We start from the raw sequence: 26,649 nt of genomic DNA, 5'->3' as shown, positions 1-26,649 counted from the left end.
CCTGCTTGGCAAATCTCATTGCTTAGCAGAGCTAGACCACCTCAGTGCTTCAGCTTATCAACACAGTGTCCTTTCTGAGCTTGGCGTTAAGGAATCTTTATGCAGCATATTTTGCAGGGCGAACTTTGAAGAGGCTAGATCAGGTGCCAGTAATGAAATAAATAAGAACTCCTAGGATATTTTTTTTTTCCTGGTAGGTTAGCTATGATGGAGAACTTCACAAGCACCCACAGCTGGAGGCTGATTTGACAGCAGTGAGAGAGATCTATGGACCTAATGCAGTGTCTCTCAGGTATGTCATTGACTTTTCCTTATTGTGGAACCTTTAACATTTTGGAGATTGAGCTCCATGTGGACCTTCCCTCACTGCCAAAGCACAAGTCTCTTCTGGTGATTTCTGTGTATTGTGTGGCAAAAGGAAGGAGCACTGCTGGCTAGCAATAATGCTGGTTTTGGTTTGGGGTTTTTTTTGTGGTTGAATACTGATATAACTGGCTGTGCTGAGAATAAGCCGTGGAAGCCTGTTGAAAACATCATTGTCTTTTGCAGTTCAGTCGGTTTTTGATCAGGCTGTTGTATTTTGTCGAAAATTACTATTAAGCATTACTCTAAACCCTTGTTAAACTCCTCTTCTGTCATATTCTGTCTTTTGCCCTGGAGGTGGACAAGAAGAATGATAAGAGATTTAGTAAATGTTTTCCCTGGGGAAAGATTGAAGGAATTGGATTTGTCTAGTCTGGGAAAAAAGAGGAGAAGTCATAATAACAGTTCTTCTTCAGAAAAGCTGTTTGTAGATAGGAGGAGTGATCAAGTATTTTCTATTGTCGTCATGAGAGAGACAATAAGAAACTTAGTTGTGTTAGCAACAAACAAGAATTTGATTAGATTTTAGGAAAGCTTTTTAATTGTGGGAATCTAAAGTATACTACATAGGGAAGTGGTGGAACCTCAGTCAGAGGTGGATTGCAAAGTGTAATTACACAAAAATTTTGTTGGGCGTATATGAGCGTGCATGATTCTGCCATAGGGCGTAGCTGTATGATATTTTTAATATACATCAGGTCTTTTATAACTTCATTTTCCATCTATGCAATCTTAATAATTTCATAAAAGTAACAGGTAGGCAAGATGTAACGGACCTGTCAGATGTATTACGAAGAAAATATCAAAGTTGCATACAAACCAAGTAATAAAACAAAGAGAAGATAATAACCTTAGGCATACATATATTGCAAGTAACAATTCCCATTGCTCTGTTATTTTTGTCTAAGAAGAGGGAGCATGTCTAGAGCTATGGTGTACTATACCTTTTCAAATTAAGTGGAAATTTCAAGGACCTGGGGAATTGAAATCCAAATAATTGTATATGGGTTTAGGAAATGAATGAGATAAATGTTTAGCTGCCAAACTGATAACTATGAAATTGAGATATTAACCTTGATAATAGGCTCCCTCAAGCTCCTAAAATTGAAACATTATATGTAACCTTTCAAAAACTGTCATGCATCTGATTTATTGAATCAACTGTTTCATTGGAAGCATTGTGATCTCCTTGAGCTCACTGTAGGAGAAACTGGCATCTGTGGCTACTTTTGGCATGTGAAAAACTTTAATGCTTCTTCCATTCTGTTGCAGTTGAAAATACTCATAAATTCTTGGAAATGACAAACACAGCATTAAGCATTCAGTTTCATGCCTCTCCTGCAGCTCCACTTCTCTGTAGAGAGAGAAGTCTGTCTGACAGTGACACCCACTAAGATGCATATTTCCTAGGCAGTTGACCCTCTTTTAGAATCTCTTGCTGTCACAGAGTCAACTGTACATACAAAAGTGAAATTCCTATGCCTGCATGCTTTTCACCACTGCCCTTTGAAATCTGGCCACCAAGGCCTTGAGAAAGACCTCTGGACCAACTGATCCAAACCCTTCGGTATCTATTTACATTGCTTATGCACTGCTGGACCGAGGACCTCTGGGAGCTTCAAAATCAAGAGGTGTTCATGGAACCATTGTAGGTGGCAGATCATAAGCTGCAGATGCTGGAAGAAAACATGATTCCTTCTCCTCTTTCAGCTTAGGGAAGTAAAACTAGAGTCAGCATCATGTGTCTAAAATATATTTTCTAGGATGGTAATGGAGTGGGGGTTAAAGGGATTTCAGTGACTATGGAAATTCCACAGTTATAACTTATTCTTATCTTATCCTTTCTTCCACTAATATTTCTGTGTTTCGTTACTTCAACTATGTTTCTGTTTAATTTATAAAATTATGCTTGTTCACAGCCTTTTGAATCTCAGTCGTGAGTAACACCAGCCTGCATTCATGAATATTACTTAAGAGTTCATAACAATCTGTTTTTTGGATCTTCTGGAAAATGAACAAAAAAATGTGAGGCCACTGTTGTGTAGGATAGTGGCTAAGCCATTCAGTAGGTGGAGAATTTCACTCTTTCAAAGCCAGGTCTTCAGTGAGCTGTGGGAGGTCAGCAAGCGCCTGTACATGTAGCTCTGGGTGAGCGGACACTGGAGCAGCTGTCAGGGTGGCTGGGAAGCCTCCCTGTAACACAGCCCTGGCCAGCCATTTACCTGCCCTGTGTATGCCATGTGTGGATGCGTGTGATCTAGAGAGAGACTTCGGGTTTGCCCTTACCAGAGAGAACCATTGGGATGCCAAGGTTTGGTGGAAGGGGTTCCCTCCCCCAAACATCACAAGAGGTCAAGGCATTTCCAGTGTGAGCTAGGTCCTACCATGGGCTGAGAGGCCGCTTTGGTAGGAGGTGGTTATATTCACAAAAATATTTTTGTATTTCAAAATTACCTTATCAACTTATTTATGCATAACTGCTACTGTGCACTGTCTTAGTCTAGTTGCATAGAAAAGCGTGGAAGTCACTGTGAGAACAAGCATATAAATGCAGTGTAAAGTAAAAAACCTGGTGACTAGAAGCTGATCCGTGAAAAATTGAGAGTGATTGCACTTTTACAGTATTGTCCACTTAAGTAATTTAAATGAAAAGGAAAGCAATTTTTTATTTAGGTGTGTGAATGAGTATTTTCTAGTCCTATTTTTCAGAAGTCTTCAAGTACATTGGGGGAGGGTAATCAGAATGAGTCAGAAAATAAGAGGCAGAAAAGTCACACTTTAAATGTAAGATTTCAGACGGCAATGAAACACCTATGAGCATAAGTTAAATCTGAACCTTGGGGATTCCAGCAATACTACACATACTAGATAAAATAAGGTAACTATTGCCTTGAGGGCATTACAGGGCAATCTTTATGTTTTGACAAACAAATGCTTGAATGTATGAAGCAATCCCACAGGTATAATATGCCACCCTCTAGGCTATGTTGTATTTGTCTTCAGTGATTTATCTCAAGCCTCTCCTTAGGTTACTGGCTGTTAACCTGAAATCCTTTTGAAAATTAACTAGAGTTTTCTTTTGTCATAAATAGGAGCAGCATGTGACCATTATTGTTTTCTTGATTTATTTGAGCAATACGCAAGACAAAAATACATAGCAGCAGTGGAAATAGAATTTGTGGGCATTAGTAGAAAAAAAGACTTAGCCTGTTTAAGCAAGATCCACTGAAAGAAAATTCAAGTGCAGCAGACGGTTACCCACTAGGAATATTGATCCAATCTATGTAAATGTGTATTTTATAACTATTCTGATTTTACAGACAGTATTATCCTTTATAAAATCTTCCCTGTTGTAAGTACTCCTGGGCTGAGGAGTATCTCAAAGAGCTCTAATGCAATGTAATTCTTTCCTTTCAGGGAATATGGAGCCATTGATGATGTAGATATTGATCTGCATATTGATGTTAGCTTTCTTGATGTAAGTAATCTAATCACAGAATTACATAATGAACTTTAATACCCATTTAATTCTGCTACATATCAGACTCTCTAGACAATCACTGAGACACTCCTTTTTCGGAGGCTTGCTCTCCACAAGTGGCTGTCACATTATTGATTGCTACTCAGTGGCAAGGTTTCCTTTTCCTTTTATGATCACATTGTTAAAATGCGTTGTAGGCTTTATTTACTGCATGTGTATTTCTTTTCAAACATGCTTTGTAAATGCTAAATGTTTTAACTGATATAAATGAAATACATTTCTTTTTTTGCTATCCTAGACATTAGTTAGGTGAAAGCACTTCATAGAGTCCTGGAGGGAAGAAGACCCTGGCTGGAGCTCTCCTGTGTGCTTCTCAACATCTGCAGCTGGTTAGGGAGAGGCTTGAGTGGCAAAGGAGACACAGGACAGTGGTGCTGTCGACTGGCAGCATGGCTTCTGTAACACTTATGCTGTCATTAACTCCATACTTCCTCATATCATCTGTGCAGTAACTCCCTGTCCTCTAGATAGAGAATAAAAATCAGTGGTTTTAGGGGCATCATTAGCTTCTGCACAGATATGTCATATTCTCAGGTCAGCACAGCACGTAAGATAGTTGTTCTTGGGCTTTTCTAAAATTTAAGAAAATCTGATCATACCTTGAATTATTTTAATCAGTCTCAAGGAGCAAAAGTTTCCTTTGCCCTGTGTTATGGGATGAGTTTCCTTTCCATCTTTATTTGCTCCTTTGCTTCTCAGCTTTGAAGCAGTATCTCTTGGTAGATGGGAATGTGTTTGCCTGCACTGTAGATGTAGTGTTGTGTATAAACCTGTGCTCAGTTTAAATGACCATACTCAACAACTGGAAGCAATCTAACACTGCTCTTAGGGGCATCAGCAGGCAATAGTTTGTCCTAAGTCTCAAGTTTAAAGTTGGAGTAGATATTCCACAACTGGGTAGATGGATGGATGGTGTTTATAACAACCCTAAGGTAGACTGGCAAAATGCAGCAGTTCCTCATGATGGCTAATGGTGTCTGTTGTTTTCTTTTTATCTTGAACTAGGAAGAGATTGCTGTGGCTTGGGATGTAATTCGCACAGAGCCTATAATAGTGCGATTGCACTGTTCACTTACACAATACTTAAATGGTCCAGGTTAGTCTCTTGTGTATTCTTCGTGTGCCTTGTATGGTGTCTCGGTCTGAGCCATGTACTAGGTGACAGATACTCATTCACCGCCAAATCTTTGACCCTGCATGTGCTTAGATCTACTGCTGAGAGCGGTCCTACTGGTTTGAAATTATGCTTACATATATTTGCATTGCTAGGCCCTCAATAATGACATAGGCATCTAATTTAAACTTTCATAGGTTGATTTTCAGAACTTGTTTTCCTGATATCCTTTGAAATGCAACTGCTTCCCCTAGGAACCAGGGTTAAGGAATAAAGATCTACAGTTTCTAATATGTGATTTCCTGATTTTGGAAATCAGGGATCATCTGCACAGATGAGATATCACTGATAAGGTATACATACACAGACCTGTGCAGCACATTAATGTGCCCTTTTTCATGCACCTTTGAAGAATCAGGACATGATAATTATCCTTTCAGCTTCTGATTTCTATATGACTCTGTGAACTCTGGGAATCTTTAGATTTGAATGAGTTGCAAAGTGAGTAAAGCTTCCTCATGAGAGTAAAAATGGTCAAACTCCTGAAGAATCAACTGATTTTGAAGATTTGGAAACATTCATATGCAAGAGTCAACTTCAGATATATTTTTACAGTGGGAAGTCAGAACTAAGTTGCAATTTGGATCATAACTTGCCCGGCTTTGGATGCTTCCAGTGCAAGCTGTCAGTTCAGGCTTGTATCTGTGGGAGAATTCTGCCTCTGGAAAATGAATAGATATTTCCAGTCATAATTTGTTTAGCAAAATCTGTCCCAATGAGCTATTTTTATAGCATACATTGCCTGCTGATGCTAACTATAAGCTATATTCTGTTCCTTCAAATAAGCATTTCATTGCATCAATCTTTTTTTTTTTTGCTTGACTTTGGACTTTTTGTCTGTATTTTATTGCTTCAATCTTTTTTGTAAATATGCAGATCTTAAAACATGTATTTGCCATAGCAAGTAGCAGTGTTAGTATTCAGAATATTTCTATCAAAATGTAATTTAAAAAATAAAAAAGTGCAGCAAATAAGAGAAGGTGAAGCGTGAAGAGCAGCATGCAGTAAGAAATGATCTAGTGAAATGAGAAGTAACAAGAAGATATCTTCTGCACTGTTGACAAGGTTAAAATGGGAAGCTTAGTTCGCAGTCATGCAGCTGACTGATTGTGGGTGTGCCTGAGTACCAAGAAAGGCAAGATCAAGGCCAGAGGCAAGTGCTTTGCTGATACTGGTTTTATGAGCTCAGCTGCTGTTGCAGCCATATCTCTTTATTTACCAGGAAAGGACAATGAGATCCACCATCTTTTGTGTTAACAAGACCCCTTCTCTGTGAATTCCTCTCCCCCCTTAAATATGTTGGTTTGAGACTACGGGGCCAGAACTTTATGCTACATCTTTTTCTCCTACAGTATTTTCTGTTGATTGACAAAAGAAGCAGAAATGCAGTATACTCCAAAGCACTACAGGGGGTATTCATACCACCTTGTAGCTGTGTAATATCCTGATTTTAGACAGTCATTCTTCTAGTTAATAGCTTGTCTCATTATTGTACTTGTGGACAGTTTCTCCCATGTGCCTTAGAAACCTGTCTTAGGTGAGGATGAATCAGCCTTCAGAGGTACCGGGCTGTCTCCTCTGGCTGTAGAGCTTAGACAACAATTGTAGTCTAGATGTCAGATTTTAAGATTGCTGGTCTAGGCATGATGATTCTCATTGAAAATACTGACCCCCTACCATGTGTCCTAAATTTGACAGTCTAAAGACATTGCTACCCCTAATCAAATCATTCATCCCTTTTGAAAAAGTCATCCATTTATCTTTAAAAGATGAGATTATATTTGAATAACAACATTAGGGAAAGGGTATCTACAGGGCTTTGAACTAAGTGACATTGTGTGGCCAGGTTGGATATGTTGTATTTTATTTTTAATTTATTAAAGCGAAATTAAAGGATAAACGTTGACATTCTGAATAAAATTTGGCTTTTTGAGTGATCAGAATAATATCGATTTTAAAATACTGATTTACTTTTTCTAATAAAATTTGAACCAACCCCAGATTTTTTATTTTCATTCCTTTTTTATTTTACTGTAGTCATTACCACCTTATGTAATACGAAGTATAAAGTCTGTTCATGCTTTAATATGTGTTAGCTGTTGTCCTGCCTTGAGGACCTGAGGCAGTCTCAACAAGTGCTGGATTCCATCTGCCACTTCTATCTAGTAAATGTTATTAAAGGATTTTAGTAATACCAGGAGATAATTTCCAGCCTTCACCCTGTACACTTTCAATTTTCTGACAGATGAATATAGATATACCAATGTTAGGATGGGTCTTGAGGAAAATTCAGGGTAATTCTTGGCCACTGGAATTCATATATCAGTCACTTAGATGATGATTATGGATCTTGTATTAAAACCCAGGAGAACCCAGATACTAATTAATTCAGTTTATTCCACTTTGAGTTTTCTTCATAGTCACAGGAACTGTAGTGTGTAAAGACTACTTACTTGGAAAAAAGTTTAAGAGATTAGGCAAGATGAATTACCAGTCCAGATACGTTTAATCTGATGCTGCTCTCTAGTACTTGCATAATATAAAAAACAAAGACACATTTTTGTAATTCAAATTAGTGGGAACATGCACATTTGGGGAAATTCAATTTCTAAAATACTTATTTGTAAAATTACAAATTATATTGGCTGATATCCCAAAAAGGACCATTAATTTCTTAATAGGCTTAGATGACATGCCCACTTTCACCATTGCTTCAATGGCCTTGTCTATAGTAAAGGTGCAGATAGAACAGGATCCTTAAATCAGACTTATATGGTCATGAGTTCTTGATTATTGCCGTAAGTTCATATATCAACAGTATCTCCTTTTTCCATAGTGCCAACTGTGGATGTATTTCAGATCTCTACTAAGGAAAGATTTGGGCTGGGACATCAGTTGAAAAAGTAAGTCTAGTAAACCTCTGTTTTTAGGCAAATATTATGCTCTTTAGTTTCGGGACCATGTCAAGTAGGATAAAATTCACAGGTTGTCAGGTTTGTTGGATCAAAGTGTTTTGAACTTGTTTTTCTTTAAATGAAAAATAAGAGGATTTGCCTTTTTAAGTTCAGTTTTGACAGTTGTTGGGGAGAACCTGATTTGTGCTGCCTGCCAGCATTTTCTGTCACTTTGGTGCCGTTTAGGAAGTAAGCTACAAAAGTTCAAAAGACTGTAGCTAGGAGTGTTCAATTTCATGTTTCTGCTTAGATAGTGAAGCCTCTGGAGCAGGAATCTTTTTGAGCATCATGCATACCCTAAGGGGGCTATGCTTTCATGGTGGCCTCTGGGATGTACAACAGTAATTAGGCCATCCACGTTTTGAGGACAAGAGGGAAGAATAGTTGAAAAAATCAGCAGTTTCATGTGTTCATGGTACAATTAAATTTAATAAAATTTTGCTGAGTCATCTTTTCACATATGCTTGTGTATGTGTAATAAAATAACAAGAATATAGGCTTTAATATCTGACCATTGCAATATTAAGAATCCCTTAAGAAAGAAAAAATCTTTTGCTTTTTGGTGTTTAAAGAAATTCAGTGCAGCATTTTCATAATCTTACAAATGAAGCAATGTTACTAAAATCTCTGTGGTACAAGACTTTGAGGAAAAAAAATAAAAAGCTCCCCAGACATGAACAGTCTCTTAAAACATTTCAGTACTTAACACTGTCTCTGATTTGTGCACCAGTTAATTACTAAAGGTTCCCGTAAGACATTTTCAAGGACATAGCTGCATAATTCACAGTTGAGCAGAAGTCAGAATACTGACTGAACTCCATGGCCCCTCATGGCTGTGGCAACAGGATATTGATCTTTGAAGATTCACTAGATTTTCAATAAAGTCCATACCAACTTCCACTTTGACTTTATCAGTCAGAGACCCCAAATGCTAGATTAGAGTCACAGAGTAATTTGGCTTGGAAGGAACTACTGGAGATCACCTAGTGCACCCTCCTGCTCCAAGTAACACTAACTTCAAAGTTAGATTAGTTCACTCAGAGTCTCAGGCAGCTGAGCTGTGAAATCTCCAGCCTTTGTGGGCAAACTATTGTACTTAACCACTCCTCTCGTGGATGTCTTCTTTTTAGAGTCTTTATGTTTTTTAGCTTTCCTTGCTACAACTTGTGACCGCTGCCTTTTGCTGTCCATCTCCGGGAAGCATCTGGCTCTGTCTTCTCTGTAAACCCTCTTTGGGGTAGTGTAATACTCAGCATCCCTACCTTCATGTTTGTGCCTTAGGAGAATATGCTCCTACTTGAGCAGTGTGTGTACTTTAGCACGCCTCTGTAGTCACTGGAGAGACAGACATCTGTAGTTGGATGGGGATGCCTTTGAATCAGTTTGTCTCTAGGTCTCCGTGAGAGGCATACCTGCATAAGTCTTGCAGTGGTTGTTTATGCAGACTGTATTCTCAGTAAGAGTTCCATGTAAATTAGTTTTATGTGGAAAAAAAGGCATTTTTGAGGAGCTGAGGCACCCAATCATCAGTCCACATACATGACAGAAAATCTCGCCCTGTAGAGTGAGGAGATTGCATCATGTTGCCTATGTGGTGAACAGAGACACCCTAGTATTAAAGTGAGTATGTCTTGGCTAGGATAAGAAAATAGTTTTTTCTTTCTTAATTTGCAGAATCATGCAGACGTTTGTTACACAACAATGGAAGAACAGCAAAGAGAAATCTAATTGTACGCACAATAAGAAGGTGTCTGACAAAAAGGTGAAATCCCCTCTGCACATCTTTTCTACATTGCGCAGGTAATAGCAAGGAAAATGAGCTGTTAACACCATATCCTGTTCAAAATCCACAGCAGACTTCACAAAGTGAAATGTTGACTTTTCTCCACAGAGGAGTGCTCTATTTATATCTTACCTCATGGATTTCCAGTCCTTGCCTTGCATGACATAAAAGTGAACGAGGTACTACTGCAGCTTCTAAAACTATTTGAAGGCAGAGCATTTCAGTGCCCTACTCTCTGAAACAGCCATGTTTCATCTAGAATTGGAAAGAATTAATTTTATATTATTTAACTTGTATTTGCATCTTTATAGCTTGGTAGCATTTGACTGTTACTTGAATAGCAAGAATGTAAATATAAGTAATATAGACAAGTAATATGTAACATATAATAATATATATATTATATATATAAAAAAAAATTTGTGGTTGTCTAGCTGTTCTTTCCACAGCTGTGTGTATTTTTAATTTTTTAAAACTAGAATGGTCATTAATGAAAGACTGATTTTTAGAGCTGCTGAGCACCCACGCCTCTCCACTGTTTGAGTACCTTAATGTTCGCTACTTCTGCAATGCAGGCACAGAATTTCAAAGAACAAGGCATTAAAAACATAAGAAGTAGCTTACGAATAGTTCATTTGAATTCATTATCACTTCTGCCAGTTACTTATACTCTTAAGTGTATATAAAATCAGGCTCTGATTTTACTTCTTTCAGGAATGTGACTGTTTACTCTAGCATGTTTTCCTGCTTATGAAGGGTTGACAGATCACCCCTTCTGTGAATTTGAATTGAATGTTTCTTTGAACATTCCTTCTTTTTGACGAATTTTGCCATTCTAAATTCTGTGTATAAAAAAGAGAGGGAGTACAGCGATCACTCACATCAAAGAAGGGAGGAATGTCAAAGATGACCAAAAATTGTCTTTTCAAAGCTAGAAGAGGAAGATGGTGTTTTAAGTAGAAAGCTTACCCATTCCCTACCATGCCACACACCATTGCCTAGCGCAGGCTGTAGCTTGGGCTTTGGTTTTATTCAGAAAGGGCATACAAAAGTCAGCCCAATCTTTCTCCTCTTCATTTGGCTGCTGCTGCAGTGCCTGTCCAAAGATGGCTCAGCCCAAATGCAGGGACCCCCTCTCTCCCTAGAGCGCTATTCCTACCTCCTGTCTGCAGGAGGGTGGTCGTGAGCCAACTACAACAGTGAGTCAGCAACCTCCATGTGCATCTTCTACTGTCACCACTTGCTAACAGGGTGAGGAAACCTGCCAGCCTCTCCCCTTGGGGTTTCACTTCTTTTCTGTTCGATCCAAGCCCAAAAAATACTCCAAAGATTGGGGTTGCTTGTAAAGCATAGAAAAATGATTCAGCATACTTGTTACATGTTCTTGCTTTGCAAGGACAGGCGAATGTGAACCTTACAGAAATGTGACAGTTCATGTGAATGTTGTTTCGTAAAAACCTTTTGTTCTTTACTTTCTGCATTCATAATTTAGGTCCCTCACATTCTCATTTCTAGTGTTATAGAGCTAGAATTTGTCTAGAACAGGAAAGAAGGGCATCAAGTTGTCTGCCACAAAGCACCCGGATTATTATGAGGTTTTTAAAAATAATTTTCATTTCAGCTGAATTAAATTTGATTTACTGCCTGCAAGTTTCACTGCTCATTATATCTTCCATTGGATCTGGACATAGAATTTGTTATGCTGTGTCTAGAAGACAATAACTTTAATGGGATCATGTCATGATGATTACATAGGAAAGATAGATTTTGATAAGGCAGATGTGTTATAATCTCATGTGAAATATGTGGTTTTCATTTCGAAGATAATTTCCTGAATAAATGGTTTTGTTTACAGACATAGAGACCTTTACAAAGAGCTGTAAAGATATAGCACTAACTTCTACTTAAGTAGTCGTCTTTTTGATCAATGAGCTTGTGTGTAAATAGGAGTAAGATGTCTATTTGGTATTGGAAAATTAGTCCTACATACAATTGCTCATTTTTTTAATGTTGAACTGTGTTTATCACTAGTGAAATACATAAAGACAGGTGACACTTAAAAATTTTTACATATGTGTGGTCTTGCTTGGTTTGCACAAGATTCTGATTATTCTCCAACTTTGTCTTCATTTTTAAGGTCGCCAAGTTATCCTCCACCTGGCTGTGGTAAAAATAAGTCAAAACTGAAGTCAGAACAGGATGGCATCTCCAAAACTCACAAGCTACTGAGAAGGACTTGCTCTAGCACAGTGAAGGCGGAGGATATGTGTGCCACAAAATCTCACAGAACCTTTGGCCGCTCATTGTCGAGTGACCCTAGGGCTGAACAGACAATGGCTATTAAATCGCACAAACTGTTGAACCGTTCTGGCTCTGCAGCTGTCAAGCAGGAGGAGTGCATCACTTTAAAGCCCCATAAGCTGTTAAATAGGTCATGTTCTGGGGACCCTCGATGTGAGCACAACAGCACCTTGAAGCCCCACAAACTTTTAAGCAGGTCCTACTCCAGTAATCTTAGAATGGAAGAATTGGATGGATTGAAGAATCACAAGTTACTCAGCAAGACTTACTCCAATGCCCCTAAATCATCCAAAATGGAGCCTTTCAAGGAGTCCACCACAGCAGAGAGCAGGAGGCTCTCTCTTACCTCAGGGCTTATTGGTATCTTAACACCATCTTCATCATCACCTTCACAAGCTGCTGTGCGTAATAATTTTTTTATTCTGCTCATTTTCCTCCTATTCTTTTCTAAATGTGCTGTTATGCTTGTTATGCTAAGGCATTAATGCTTAGGACATATGTTAGTGAATATATTGGATATATTGAATGTATTGGAAGACAAAAGCAATGGAGTCAGCTTTTTAAGGAGGATTTTAACAACTGTGCATGCACATATATTTAAGTTATAAAACCAGAATTTGCTTAGGTCAAGACAGAGATTTTACATCATGTTGAATACAGCTCAATGTACCTGCTGGCCATGGGAAAAGTTAAATCATCCATTTCCTTCCCTGCCTCTTTTCTTGCTGCAGGAAGAAGGGAGAATGCACTTCTGTACTGCAAAATTGGCTTGGTCACACAGGTCTTTTCTCATTTCACTAGTTGCTTTGTGGGGGAAGCAACCGTCCGTTGGCTTGTTTGGGTGCCAAGGCACCTCTGCTTCTGGTCTTTGCATCGGTGATTGTCATCATAGTGGAAGGAACGCAGTCATGATTCAGCTCACCTCTTGCGCATTTGTGCTTTGTGAAAGGTTTAACGTTCAAACGTACTGGTGGCAGCTGGAGGTCGGGGAAGGAATTAAGTCCACACTGGCGCCATTTCTTTCCCCAGAGACATGATCGGTTGGGAAAACAAAGCGTAGCACATATTCTTAAATTTAAGAAAGAGCGCTCAAAATTAATTCTTCTGCCTCTGCCTCTTAAATGGTGGCTTTTATACTTTAGATTTTTTTTTGCACTCTTTCAAGACACCTGTCTGTTTTCTGTATTAAATCTGGGGAGAGGCACTTAGACAACAGTCCTCTCCACTCCCTTAGCCTGGTGGTACCTTGATGTTCTCAGCAAGAAAAAGCTGATTCTTGATTGAAATGCCATAACATCTATTCAAAATAATGCATTCTGAATAATGAAATTACATTGAGTATGCTATGTCTCATGGTAAATTAGTTTAATAAGCTGTGAGCTATACTCATCAGATCTAAAAGCAGTGATATAGTATCATAAAATCATTTATATACATGCTGTCGTCCTGTAATGGGCACAGCAATATTAATTAAGGTGAGCCAACAGACTTTTTACTTGTCACAGTTTAGAGATGCATTTTTTTCTGAATCAGCAGAGGATGTCTTGACATAGCGAGACTTTTCTCTCCTGAAGTTAATAGGAGAAGTCCCATTGATTTTGATAAGATAATGAAGAGTTGACTAAGTGGTTTCATCACTGATGTTATCAGCTGATATGGAAGAAATGCAAGCTCTGCTTGGCAGTCTATAAAACCTACCAGTAATTTATTTCTAGAATGCATTTACTTTGAGGGAAAATCATCACATACATGGTCAGGTGCAGTTTGACTGATGTTAGCAGAAAGGCATCAACAGTCCATTTCACATTTTACATGTAGGCGCCAGATATATGGGTAGCCTGGGTGCCTAACTGCAATTTGAAGTCAGTGGGATGTGGAAGCGATGAATTGGGACCCTAACTTCTCTTCAGTTCTAAGCTAAAGTATTTCAATCATCTCATATATGAATACAATTAGGAGGATTGTTTCCCAGGAGAAAAAAGGGAAAAGTTTCCCAATTAAGCAATTAGAGAAATGAAAGGAAATAAGCCTATAAACAAAACAAAAAAGAGCTGTAAATGGAGGTGATCTGACTCTTACTCAAAACAAGGTTTGATTGAGACAGTTGTCAGCCTAGGGGAATTTTGTACCTTACTGACTCCTGTAACAGAAGTTCCTTCTAATTTATGTTGCTGTGTGTTGAAAGAAAAAGGCAGAAAGAATTTGAGTGGGATCCGAGCACAGAGATCTGTTAGCGTCGTGCTTACAGAAGTGAGATCTTAGTAAATATGAAAGAAAAAGGTTTTCAGCCGTTCTGAGAGTTACATTAGTCTTTCGAGCCTAAGCAGATAGCCCATATTTGGATAGAAAAATACGCAGTTAAAATTTAATGGAAGTTACCAAATGCCAGTTTATTAGAATGGAGTGAAGGCCCTGGTGTTTCCATTTGAGATTAAAGTGTTTGGGATGCTGAGATACAAAACCTCATCAGATTTAAGAACTAAAAAGAAATGCTAAAAATCTACCCCACACTCAGCAAACAGTAAAAGGATTGATTATTTGTAATGGCTGTTTTTTGCAAATGAGAGATCTTTTTAGATGCAAATATTGTTTAATTAACATATTTGCATGCAAAAAATACAAGTATTTTACCATTTCCTTATAATTAGTCTGCCAACACTGAAGTTGCCTCAACTTTTTCCTTGCAGCAAAATTATGGTGCAAAATGCATTCCGGTACGAGACCGTGGCTTTCTTGTGCAGGTAGGATGTCATATCTTACCCATTTATAAAACACTGTGGAGCATGAGCCGACTGTTAATTATTTTTAAGCAGATGTTGTTATTCTCATTTTCATTGTTCTCAGACTATTGAATTTGCTGAGCAGCGGATACCAGTATTGAATGAATACTGTGTAGTTTGTGATGAACCTCACGTGTTCCAGAATGGCCCTATGCTGAGGGTAAGTGGTATGCTTGCTGGGATAAACAATGCATTTTATAATGCCTTAAATAGCAATGGACCCTACAAACCTGTTATAAAACTATTGAATTATTTCAGATTCATTTCATCCTAATATCTTTTTAAGATGTGAAAATGTAACGCATATTAACTAGATTTTGCTGTGAATTTGAAAAAATTGTATTGCAAGCAAGGGAGATGGAGATCGGGCTTTTATAATATCATAGAAACATAAAGGGGGGATGTATTTCACTGAACGCTGTTGTGCTACGGTAGTCACAGCCAGATAAGATAGAGGAAGTGCGTTAGAGTGCTTTCCCGGTCTGGCATTCTTTTAAAAGCTTAGGGTCACCTCAGTCCTTGAGCTCTTATCAAGCCATGACCAGGGTATTCAGATACACTGGTGTTAATGCCACCAGGCTGTGAAGTTCTTCTGACCCTCTTTTGCTCATGGGCCGCTGGAATGAGCCATCCTCCATAATGTGATAAAAGAGGCAGTAGAAGGAAATGCTCTGTGATGTGTCTGATCTAGCAGTGACTAGTCCAGGGGCACTGTTGTGGTTCAGTATGCCCAAAGTCTGGCCAGTTAGGCAGCACTTCCTTCCTTTTGCTCCTGTATAACTGGGAACCAGGAATTTTGCATGCTGAATGTTGTACCCTCTCATGCTGTTGGTGGATGCATACAGTGAAAAAGAGTAAGATTGGTCATGAGAGACACACTCTACCTGGAGCTACTGGATCAGTGCAGCTTTGTGGAAGAATATATTAGGAGAATAAAATTCTTACCTTTAGGACTGATCTTGCAGTTTAGAATCCTTTTTTCACCTGAATCCTATGGAAACCTGAGTAAACTTAAAAGATTAAAGCCATGGAAAACTGTTTAATACCAGTGTGTGAATGGTTTGACACCTGCCAATTTCTCCACGGTGTGGCGAGCAACCACACATATGTTGAAGCAGACATCATCTAGTCTGATAGTTCCATGGAACTAAATTCAGGAACGCTATTGCTTACATTGTAGCAGAAGTCACCCCAGTGTCATCCCCTGTGACACTCAGTGGCACCACAGTCAGGCATTCTGACTGGAGGCAGGGTATGCAAATAGGCTGCTAATAGGATTTGCAAAAACATCTACATATTCAGTTAACACCATTTTAAGTCATGGTTAAACCTCTATACTTTTGAAAATCCTATCAGGTGTTCTTTTGCCTCTTCAAGACCATATCTACCTTTTAAAAACATGGTTTCTGCCAGATCTGTCAGCAACCAAACCCTGATTAGAAGCCTGTAGAAAAGGCATCAGTTCCTTGTTGTTCATCTTTGAATGCACTGCTATGCATATTACCTGTGACAAGATGAGATAAGACGAAATGAGTAATGTTTGGATAGTGAGTAAAGTTTGGATAATATAATGATTTAAATTACTGGGTTTTATCTATTGTCCATAGGACAAAGCAAACAGTAGGATTTATTCCTGTTCACATGATGAACTATTAAAAGAAAACAGAACGGAAAGTCATCTGCTCTAAATAAAAAAATCCCTCAGAATTACTTTTCTGTCTTCAGCTTAAAGAGGGGTCATTTTAGCTATCTGTTTGAGAGTTTGTCAGCACTTCAAAACAGGAAAGTGCAAACATGTTTGCCACTAAACATACATTCATTGGTGCCTTTGCAAGCAGCATAACCTAGCAAGCTTTGCAAAAATGAAAGGGTGTCCTTATATAACCCAGGGAGAAGGAGATAGCGGGAAGAAATCTAACATGCTCTGTGTATGCCTGAATGACTCAATAAGCAATATAGAGCCATTAATGAGTTTGCAGTTCTGTGGGAAGGTGAGAAAAGATCTCGGTTTGAATCGAGCATGAGCTTGCCAAAGGGTCTTAAGGAAATTTATGCTTCACTCTACTGAGAGCTCTGGCAGAGGCAGCCTAAAGTAGTCAATTGTAGGGTTTATTTACATACTTCAGCTGCACACACACATACACGTACATACATACGTACATATATATAATATATATAAAGAGAATAGGGAATGAGCCAAATGAAAGAGTACTTTATGTTTAATACTGCTGCAACAGCAGATCTCAGAAATACAGTACTTTATTAAGCAGAATGCAGGGGGCTTTCATTTAAGACAAGGCTACATGCAATCTTGCCGTATGTCACTTAATGGATCCCATATGTAGCATCCCTGGCCTTCATAAAGAGCTTTAGAGTGCTCATACTTTTGATACCAAGTAACTTCACCAGGTTTCATAATGGTCAGAAACTTGCTATAGTCTGCTTATATTTTTAGATTCCATGTCTAGATCCAGTTTTCTACAGATGTCCATATCTCAAAGGCATTACTTAAATAGGCTCTATCTGTAGTTCGTTGTATCACAAGAGATGCCACAGACTAAATAGCTCTGGATGGTTCACCAGTCTCTTCCTTTAAAGAATAGTTCCTCCAGACAGTTGCACACAGGGTCATGTCTGGGTGTGTGTATCCTTAATCATGAGTTTCCGTTTTACCTTTTGGACCTTTTTTTCAACAACAAAGAAGGCATATGAATTTATAAAAGCATAGCAAAGTTACTACTTGAGAAGTTATTTTAAAATGTATTTAGGCTTGATTTTCTGGTATTTAATGGAGTTTTACGCAGTTGCAAAGAAGGCAGTAAGGAATTTGATTCTGTAATCCTCCAGTATGTCAGCCTGACACCTTTCCTGAACTATAGTTTAATTAATTGTCTTGAAATACAGTTTAAAAAATACAATTGCCATCAGAAAATAATTACATTCTTTTAATACTGTAAACTCTCATACCTCGGTGTAAGTTTTTGTCCTGGTTATTAATGACTTGCATAATTCAGATGTCTCATCCTCAGGACCAGCTGAAGATACCAAGTGAAACTGAGAGAGAAAGTTTTTCCTTTCTGCAGATTTGCTTTACAGGCTATGTTTTTGTCTTAGTTTTAAAGTATCTTTAAATCAGTCTCTCTCAGCACAAGCTTTCTTCTCAGTATTGCGTTTCTTTGTCCTAGATAACTTTTTCTGGGGGGTGTTCTTTTTTTAATATCTATTTCAATTTACTTTGTTTTCTTAAAATCTTGACGTCTTCTTTCCCATAAGATAAGAGCAACTTGATGACAACAAGATATGTCTTTTTGTATAACTTAATGTAGACACTAGATCCACATGGCAGACATACCATTGTATGGAAGATGTCTGTTGCAGAACAGCTGCATAACACAATTGTATATGTTGGGCTTTATGCTCTTACAATGGACACTTACCTTGCTCCAGAGCCTGCGGTACTAATCTAATCATGCAGATGTTCCCTGCTGATTCAGGGATCCTGTACACAGGAATCTTTGGATGTTGTTAGGCTATCTTAGCCACTTATTGAGGATAAATAAAGAGGCTACCTTAGTGACTTACTGAAGATGAATAAGGACAAAATTCTTAGGTTTCTCTTGGGAATTTCTTTACGGAGCAAAGTATGGATCTTTCAGAACAACCAGTTTTCTTTTGAGCTTCAAAAGTTCCCTGAAATACAGAAGACCAGAATTACAGATAAAGTTCCTGTGTGTACTCCACAAGTGCATGTATAGATAAAAACACATCATGTAGATGGGGTAACTTCAAAACACTCACAAACCTAATGCTCTCACAAAGAACTGCAGCTGTATTACTGTGAAGGGCAGGGACAAAGGTTCTCTGGAATGGAAGAAGAAGTCTTAGATAAGTACTATAATGCATCATGAAGCTGTAACACTCTTCTTTATAAAGGTCCATGGTCCATTGCTTCATTCCATCCCCTTTTTAAAAAAAGTAGTAAAGTAGGCAATGCTTTCCTGTAGGTATTCACACCTTTCCCATATGAGATGAGGATGAATGTAATTTCTCATCATAGCATGTTTCTTTAGTGTTTATTTCAAGAGCACAGTGAGATCTAGTGATAATTTACGGTGCACCTGAAGTTATAAAAGCTAGGTTGGATGTTTAGAGATACACACTTATATAGAATGCCACTGAAAACTGCAAATTCTCTGAAATCACTTCATGGCATGATTTTCAGTCTTTCTGCAAAGCACGGGGAAAATTCAGTGAATACATGGATCCTAAGAAGAAAAAGTATTATTTAACCTCTTGCATAACATAGACCATACTATTTCACGTGGTTATTCCTAACAGTGATCGGAATCCTACATATTTCACTCTTCACAGAAGGATTAAGAAACAGCTTTGAAATCATTAGCGAGGGTTTGGACAGCAGCCTTTACATCCAAACAGCTCCCTTATCTCATGTAAAGAATCACAGTGCATCCTCCTGCAAGGAAACCTGTGCTGCACAGCTCTTAGGAGCTCTGTCATCAGTCTCTTCTGAAGCAGGTCTTTGCTCAGCTTTGAAAAAGAGTGGGAAGTACAAGGTCAGACATAGGTTTTGTACTGAGGAGAGATGGAGAAGGCAGACCTGGTAAACCTACTGAAAACAATAAAAGAGTCTGCTCATTTGAGTCATTAGCCTTATGTTACTGTCTTTGAATTTGTTCTCAACAGAGAAGTTGTTTAGATGAGTAAGACATGGACTATTATTTGTTTGTAATTAATGGCTAGATTTGAATTGTTTCAAAAACATATTTTGAAATGCTTTTTTTCTGACATGTTCAAACAGTTGGTGTATCATTCACACATTGTTAAAATAGTTAAATAGATTATCCTGGTTTCTGTCAAACTACCATATTAGACTAAATATTAGAAATAAACTTAGGAAATTTTAACAACTTCCACAAAGCCCATTCTGAAGTACTGAGATATTCTCCCATGGGGCATGTGTCTCTAGTGACAAGTCCTTGAAACTGGAGCTTGTTTCATCCACTGTCTTTCACTGGCTTTTGAAAATCTCCAAGGATGGAGACTCCACAGCCTCTCTGGGCAACCTGTTCCAGTGCTTGATGAAGGTTTAGAGAAAGCTAATTTTAGCTTTATCTAAAACCTTAGACAAAGTTTAGATAAAGTTAGTCTTGTATGAGAGAATAAAAGCTACTTTTTCAATGATTTGGTTCATCTAGCTAAAAAATGTGTTTTCCAAAGCAGATATAATAATGTACTAAGGAAACTTCAGCATTATTTGGTTCTATATTAGAAGGATATTAACTTTTTTTAAAGCCATATGAAATTCCTCCTGTTACTTGAGAGCTGATAATAATATTCTAGGGAAGGACTAAGTTGCATTTTAATAATGCAACAGTTTTTCTGTTGTATTAGTAGAGAGATATCTTGGTTTAGGAATTCAGTATGTACTTTTATTACAAACATTTAAATCTAATGAGATCATGAGTCATTAACAAAAGTGGTTATTATATTTAAGGACCTGATTAAAAGAAGTATAATAAAAATATATTATCATGTATTATCATATTCAAAGACTGGAGGAGAGCAAATGTCACTCCTTTCTTCAAGAAGGGGAGGACCCAGAGAACTACAGGCTGATCACCCTTACATTGATACCTGGGAAGGTGATGGAGCAGCTAAGCCTGGAAACCATTTCCAGGCACATTAAGGACAAGAAGATCATCAGGAGTAGTCAGCATGGCTACACCGGTGGGAAGTCATGCTTGACCAATGTGATAAATTTCTACGATAAAGTGACTGGTCTGGTAGATGAGGGGAAAGCAGTGGATATTGTCTACCTGGACTTCAGTAAGGCCTTTGACACTGTCTCTCATAAGATCCTCATAGACAAGCTGTTGATGCATGGGCTGGATGAGGAGATAGTGAGGTAAACTGAAAACTCGCTGAATGACTGTGCCCAGAGGGTAATGATCAGTGGCACAAAGTCTAGTTGGAGGCCAGTAACTAGTGGTGTACCCCAGGGGTCAATACTGGGTCCAGTTCTGTTTAATATCTTCATTAATCACCTGGATGATGGAGCAGAGTGTACCCTCAGTGAGTTTCCACATGATATAAAACTGGGAGAAGTGGGTGATACTCCAGAGCCGATGGGGTGCCATTCAGAGGGACCTTGTCAGGGTGGAGAAATAGGCGGACAGGAGTCTCATGCAGTTCAATAAGGAGAAGTGCAAAGTCCTGCACATAGGGAGGAACAGCCCTAGGCACCAATATATGCTGGGGGCCACCCAGCTGGAAAGCACCTTGGCAGAAGAGGAGCTGGGGGTCCTGGTGGACACCAAGTTGAACATAAGCCAGCAATGTGCTTTTGCAGTAAGGAAGGTTAAGGGTGTCCTGGGCTGCATTAAACAACAGAATTGCCAGCAGGTGGAGGGAGGTGATCCTTCCCCTCTACACAGCACTGGTAAGGCTACACCTGGAGTACTGTGTCCAGTTCTGGGCTCCCCCATATGAGAGAGAGATGGAGCTACTGGAGAGAGTCCAGCGAAGGGCCGCTAAGATGATTAAGGGACTGGAGCATCTCACATAGGAGGAAAGGCTGAGTGAGCTGGGACTGCTCAGCCTGGAAAAGAGAAGGCTCAGGTGGGGTATTATTAATGTCTATAAACACCTGAAGGGAGGGTGCAAAGAGGACAGAGACAGGCTCTTTTCAGTGGTGCCCAGTGACAGGACAAGAGGCAATGAGCACAAACTGAAACACAGGAGGTTAAATTGGAACATCAGGAAACACTTTTCTACCTTTTTCACCTTTTCTGAGGGTGACTGAGCATGTGAGCAGGTTGCCCAGAGGGGTTGTGGAGTCTATATCCGTGGAGACATTCAAAAGCCATCTGGACACGGCCCTGGGCAACTGGCTCTGGGAGAGCCTTGCTTGAGCAGGGGTGTTGGACCAGATGACCTCCAGAGATCCCTTCCAACCTCAATCATTCTGTAATTCTGTGATCATATTCAGCTTTTATGTAGTATAATTTAAGACATGTGGCTAATGTCTGTCTTACTGCCTATGCCTTCCCAAATTTCTCATTTACAAATACTAAAGCCATTGGTAAAACAGCATCATTGAGTGGATTTTAAAGACCTGTGAGGCAATTATACAGGACAAAAAAATCTCGGAATGTATTCAATAAGGTGATTAAAAAAACCCTCTGTATAAATAATTTTTCTTCCAGTCAAGAAGTCTCTTTAGAGTGCCATCTTGTGTTGAAACCTCAGACTGAGGCCTCTTTAGAACAAAGCAGGAAATAGTAAAACCTCAGCAAAACTAAATATTGAAGCTAGTTTCTTTGAAATTTGTACTCTGGTACAGACATCTCTGCTGTTTAAAGTTTTGCCCATAAAATATGAATGGTAAATACTGTAAAACAATGTTTGAAATACCTGCTGTTTGTATTTAGCTGTAAAAATAAGTACAGTCTTGTAATTCTGACATATCTGTTCTTATCTTAGTAAGCTAATGTTTTTAGAATGTTTTTCACCCCTACATACCTATATAGAGCTTATAGTAACTTCACTTCATTGAATTTATAGTATAGAAGAGACAGAATAGACTCTTTCAGTTGGAAAGGACCTACAATGATCACCTAATCCAACTGCCTGACCAGACCAAAAGTCAAAGCGTGTTATTAAGGGCATTGTCCAAATGCCTTTTAAACACTGACAGGCTTGGGGCATCAGCCACCTGTCTAGGAAGCCTGTTCCAGCGTTTGACCACCCTCTTGGTAAAGAAATGGTTCCAAATGTCCAGTCTAAACCTCCCCTGGAGCCCACACTTCACACGCATCCTATCACTGGATCCCAGGGAGAAGAGCTCAGCACCTCCCTCTCCATTTCCCCTCCTCAGGAAGCTGTAGAGAGCAATGAGGTCGCCCCTCAGCCTCCTTTTTTCCAAACTAGACAAGCCCAAAGTCCTTAGCTGCCCCTCACAGGACATGCCTTCCAGCCCTTTCACCAGCTTTGTTGCCCTCCTCTGGACGCATCCAAGGACCTTCACATCCTTCTTAAATTGTGGGGCCCAGAACTGCACACAGTATTCAAGGTGAGGCCGCACCAATGCTGAATACAGTGGGATGATCACCTCTTTTGACCGGCTGGTTATGCTGTGCTTAATGCACCCAGGATGTAGTTTGGGGCACACTGCTGACTCCTGTTGAGCCTGCTGTCGATCAGTGCCCCCGGATCCCTTTCTGCAGGGCTGCTCTCCAGCCCCTCCTCTCCTAATTTATGCTTGTGCCTGGCATTACTCCGTCCTAGGTGCAGAATCCAGCATTTGGACTTGTTAAATTTCATGCCATTGATGATTGCCCAATGCTCCAATCTACCTAGATCCCTCTGCAAGGCCTCCTGTCCCTCAAGAGAGTCAACAGCACCTCCCGGTTTGGTATTATCAGCAGACTTGCTAATGGTGCATTCAACTCCCACATCCAGATCGTTGATAAATTTATTGAACAGAACTGGCCCTAGAATTGAGCCCTGAGGAACACCGCTGGTGACTGGTCACCAGCCAGATGTAGCCCCATTCACTACAACCCTTTGAGCTCTGCCCTTCAGCCAGTTCTTCACCCAGCACACGGTGAACCCGCTCATCCCACAGTTGGACAACTTGTCCAGCACAATGCTGTGAGGGACAGTATCAAAAGCCTTACTAAAATCCAGAAAAACTACATCCACCACCTTCCCTTCATCCACTAGGCAGGTGACCTTATCATAGAGGGATATCAAATGAGTTAAACAGGACTTTCCCTTTGTGAACCCCTGTTGACTGTCCCTGATGATTGCATTTTTCTTTAAATGCCTTTCAATAGCACCCAGTATAATCTTCTCCATAATTTTTCCCGTAACTGATGTTAGACTAACAGGTCTGTAGTACCCTGTAGTAGTTTGACTTAATTTGAAAATTCAGGACACAGGTGTACTTCTTGGGAATTATTTAGTTTTAAAGCAGTTCCAAAATCAGTGTAAGTCTGTAAATATTTGATTTGAATAAGTTTATTTTTAAATACATGTTTTAGTATAAAGCAAAAGCCTGTCAGTAAGGGTTATTAAAATACGAAGCTGAATTTTCATTTTAATAAATTATAGGTTTTTTAATTGACTATGAGCTAGTGCTGATGCTTCACTCAGAAGTATAAACCATGGCAGAGTAGGCAGATGTGCCTTAAACTTGCCTTTCAAAATAATGTTGATCATTAATAATTAAAAATTGCTTAAACTCTGAAGCTTGATGAACCTTATGTTACAGTTAAGGGTAATTCTGCATGATTTCAGTAACGATTTAAGTAAATACAGAAACATACAGTTTGGACTCAAATCTTTATCTTGTAATTTTGTGGGAGTGTGTTCTAAGATTTTCCTAATTTCATCAATTTTGAATTGAATTGACCCTTTCTGTTATACTCTAGGAGACATAAAAGTCTTAAACTCATAAACGTGCTTTGCTCTAGTCCTCTTACAGAGAATGAGAATTTTACATACAGCGTTTAAGCAGCACTAGTAGAAAGTATACAAGTGCCTCATCAGTGCCTGCCTTCCAGGTACTGTTTTTACCTCGTGTGTCAGAGCTGTAGATACAACTGAGGTTTCTGTAGCATTTGTTAATTCATGTGAAAGCGTGGCTTACAGATATAAGCTATGAGAGAGCTGGAAGAGACCCTTATCTACAGCTCTGAATTCTGTTTCAGAACTAGTAATGTTATTTTACTGCTCCAAATATAACTGATCCTTGGGTAATATGGACTCAGGTGGTAGAGAATTAGCAACCAATCTTATTTTGCCTTTTATTACAAATATAGCTAAGACATATCTAAAAATCCATAACTGACACAAACTGTGAAATAAACCTTAAAAACTTGAAAGCTCATTTGCAGAAGAGGTCTTTACCTACCAGACTCCTTTCCTCTCTCCCTCGTTCTCTCTCGCCTGCTCTTTCCTCCTTTCCTCCTTTCTTTCTTGTCTTGTCTTTCTTTCTTTTTCTTTCTTTCTTGTCTTGTCTTTCTTTCTTTTTTTCTTTCTTTCTTTCTTTCCTTTTTTCTTTCTTGTCTTGTCTTGTCTTTCTCTTTCTTCTTTTCTTTTCTTTTCTTTTCTTTTCTTTTCTTTTCTTTTCTTTTCTTTTCTTTTCTTTTCTTTTCTTTTCTTTTCTTTTCTCTTTTCTTTTCTTTTCTCTTCTCTTCTCTTCTCTTCTCTTCTCTTCTCTTCTTTTCTTTTCTTCTCTTCTCTTCTCTTCTCTTCTCTTCTCTTCTCTTCTCTTCTCTTCTTTTTCTCTTCTCTTTTCTTTTCCTTTATTTCCGCCTGCCTGCCTGCCTGCCTTTCTGCCTTTCTTTCTGCCTTTCTTTCTTTTTCTTTCTTTCTTTCTTTACTTTCTTTTCTGCCTTTCTTTCCGCCTTTCTTCCTCTTTCTTTCTCTCTCGCTCTCCCCACCCTCTCCCCCCTTTCTCCCGCTCTCCCTCCCTCCCTCCCTCTCTCTCTGTGTCTGTGTCTATCCACATTTTCAGTATTATTGCTGCTGTCTTATATCCTCATCCTTATGGTGAGTGTAATGAAGAGAAAGAGAGAAGTTCCTCCTATGGAAAAACTAACAATTACCATGATTGACAGTAGGAAACAGAACAGACATTTGCAGTTACATTTCATCTCCATGCCTGTTGCTTTCATTAGGAGAAGTAAGATGGTCGCTAATGGTTTCACCTTTACCATTTGTTACCTTTGCTGTAAGTCAGGCTACGGGCCTTCTCTGAGCTTCTCCTTTTAGATCAAGAGTTTTTAGGTCTGTCAGTCATGTTGCAGCCTCATTAGTGTCTGTGTGACATCCCTCAGTGTACAGGAAGGGGTGGCACATTGCTCTTCTGAGCACAGCTGCAGCACACATTAGAAAGTAGCAAGATAGATCAATGTTGGCTATGAAAGTTTCAGCTTTTTTGGATTGAAAGAATGTCTGGAAAATATTTTAAGTAGTGTATGAGTTCAGGAACCAGAATATGTCATAGTGGCTAGGTGGTTTGCCTGTGTGCCATTCACAGTCACTGCTGTAAGAAGTGACACTTGCGTTGTAACATGGAAACTCTGATGGAGCCTTTTTTCATCACAGCAGCAGTTGGGTGGGTGCTACTGACCATGCAAAGAATGGGGGTGGCTAAAGGAGAAGTCCAAAAATGTCAAAACATCAAAAAATGCTTTCTGCTTCTGTCAGCGCCTTCTGCTTCTGCTTCCTCACCAGTGCCGAGTACAGGGGCACGATCACTTCCCTACTCCTGCTGGCCACACTGTTTCTGACACAGGCCAGGATGCCATTGGCCTTCTTGGCCGCCTGGGCACACTGCCGGCTCATGTTCAGCCGGCTGTCGACCAGCACGCCCAGGTCCTTTTCCGCCAGGCGCCTCCCCAGCCCCTCTTCCCCAAGCCTGTAGCGCTGCATGGGGTTGTTGTGGCCGAAGTGCAGGACCCGGCACTTGGCCTTCTTGAACCTCATACAGCTGGCCTCAGCCCATCGATCCAGCCTGTCCAGGTCCCTCTGCAGAGCCTTCCCACCCTCGAGCAGATCAACACGCCCGCCCAACTTGGTGTCACCTGCAAACTTACTGAGGGTGCACTCGATCCCCTCGTCCAGATCATTGATAAAGATATTGAACAAGACCGGCCCCAAAACTGAGCCCTGGGGAACACCGCTCATGACCGGCCGCCAACTGGATTGAACTCCATTCACCA

At 39.5% G+C, this 26,649-nt stretch overlaps 1 protein-coding gene across 1 annotated transcript in view; it reads left to right on the top strand.

The window, feature by feature from the left end:
- PARP8 (poly (ADP-ribose) polymerase family, member 8) overlaps positions 1-26,649 on the top strand; it is a 116,300-nt gene that overhangs the window by 65,388 nt on the left and 24,263 nt on the right. The window contains exons 6-13 of the mRNA XM_009326964.1: positions 198-292; positions 3,781-3,841; positions 4,910-5,000; positions 7,915-7,981; positions 9,707-9,832; positions 11,953-12,517; positions 14,804-14,857; positions 14,961-15,056. Coding sequence (XP_009325239.1) covers positions 198-292; positions 3,781-3,841; positions 4,910-5,000; positions 7,915-7,981; positions 9,707-9,832; positions 11,953-12,517; positions 14,804-14,857; positions 14,961-15,056 — 1,155 coding nt within the window. The remainder of the gene's footprint in view (positions 1-197; positions 293-3,780; positions 3,842-4,909; positions 5,001-7,914; positions 7,982-9,706; positions 9,833-11,952; positions 12,518-14,803; positions 14,858-14,960; positions 15,057-26,649) is intronic.

The sequence above is a fragment of the Pygoscelis adeliae genome, unplaced genomic scaffold (assembly GCF_000699105.1).
Source record: "Pygoscelis adeliae isolate BGI_AS28 unplaced genomic scaffold, ASM69910v1 Scaffold116, whole genome shotgun sequence".
NCBI lineage: Eukaryota > Metazoa > Chordata > Aves > Sphenisciformes > Spheniscidae > Pygoscelis > Pygoscelis adeliae.
Note: the sequence above shows the minus strand (reverse complement) of the source record. Positions and strands in the feature narration are given on the sequence as shown.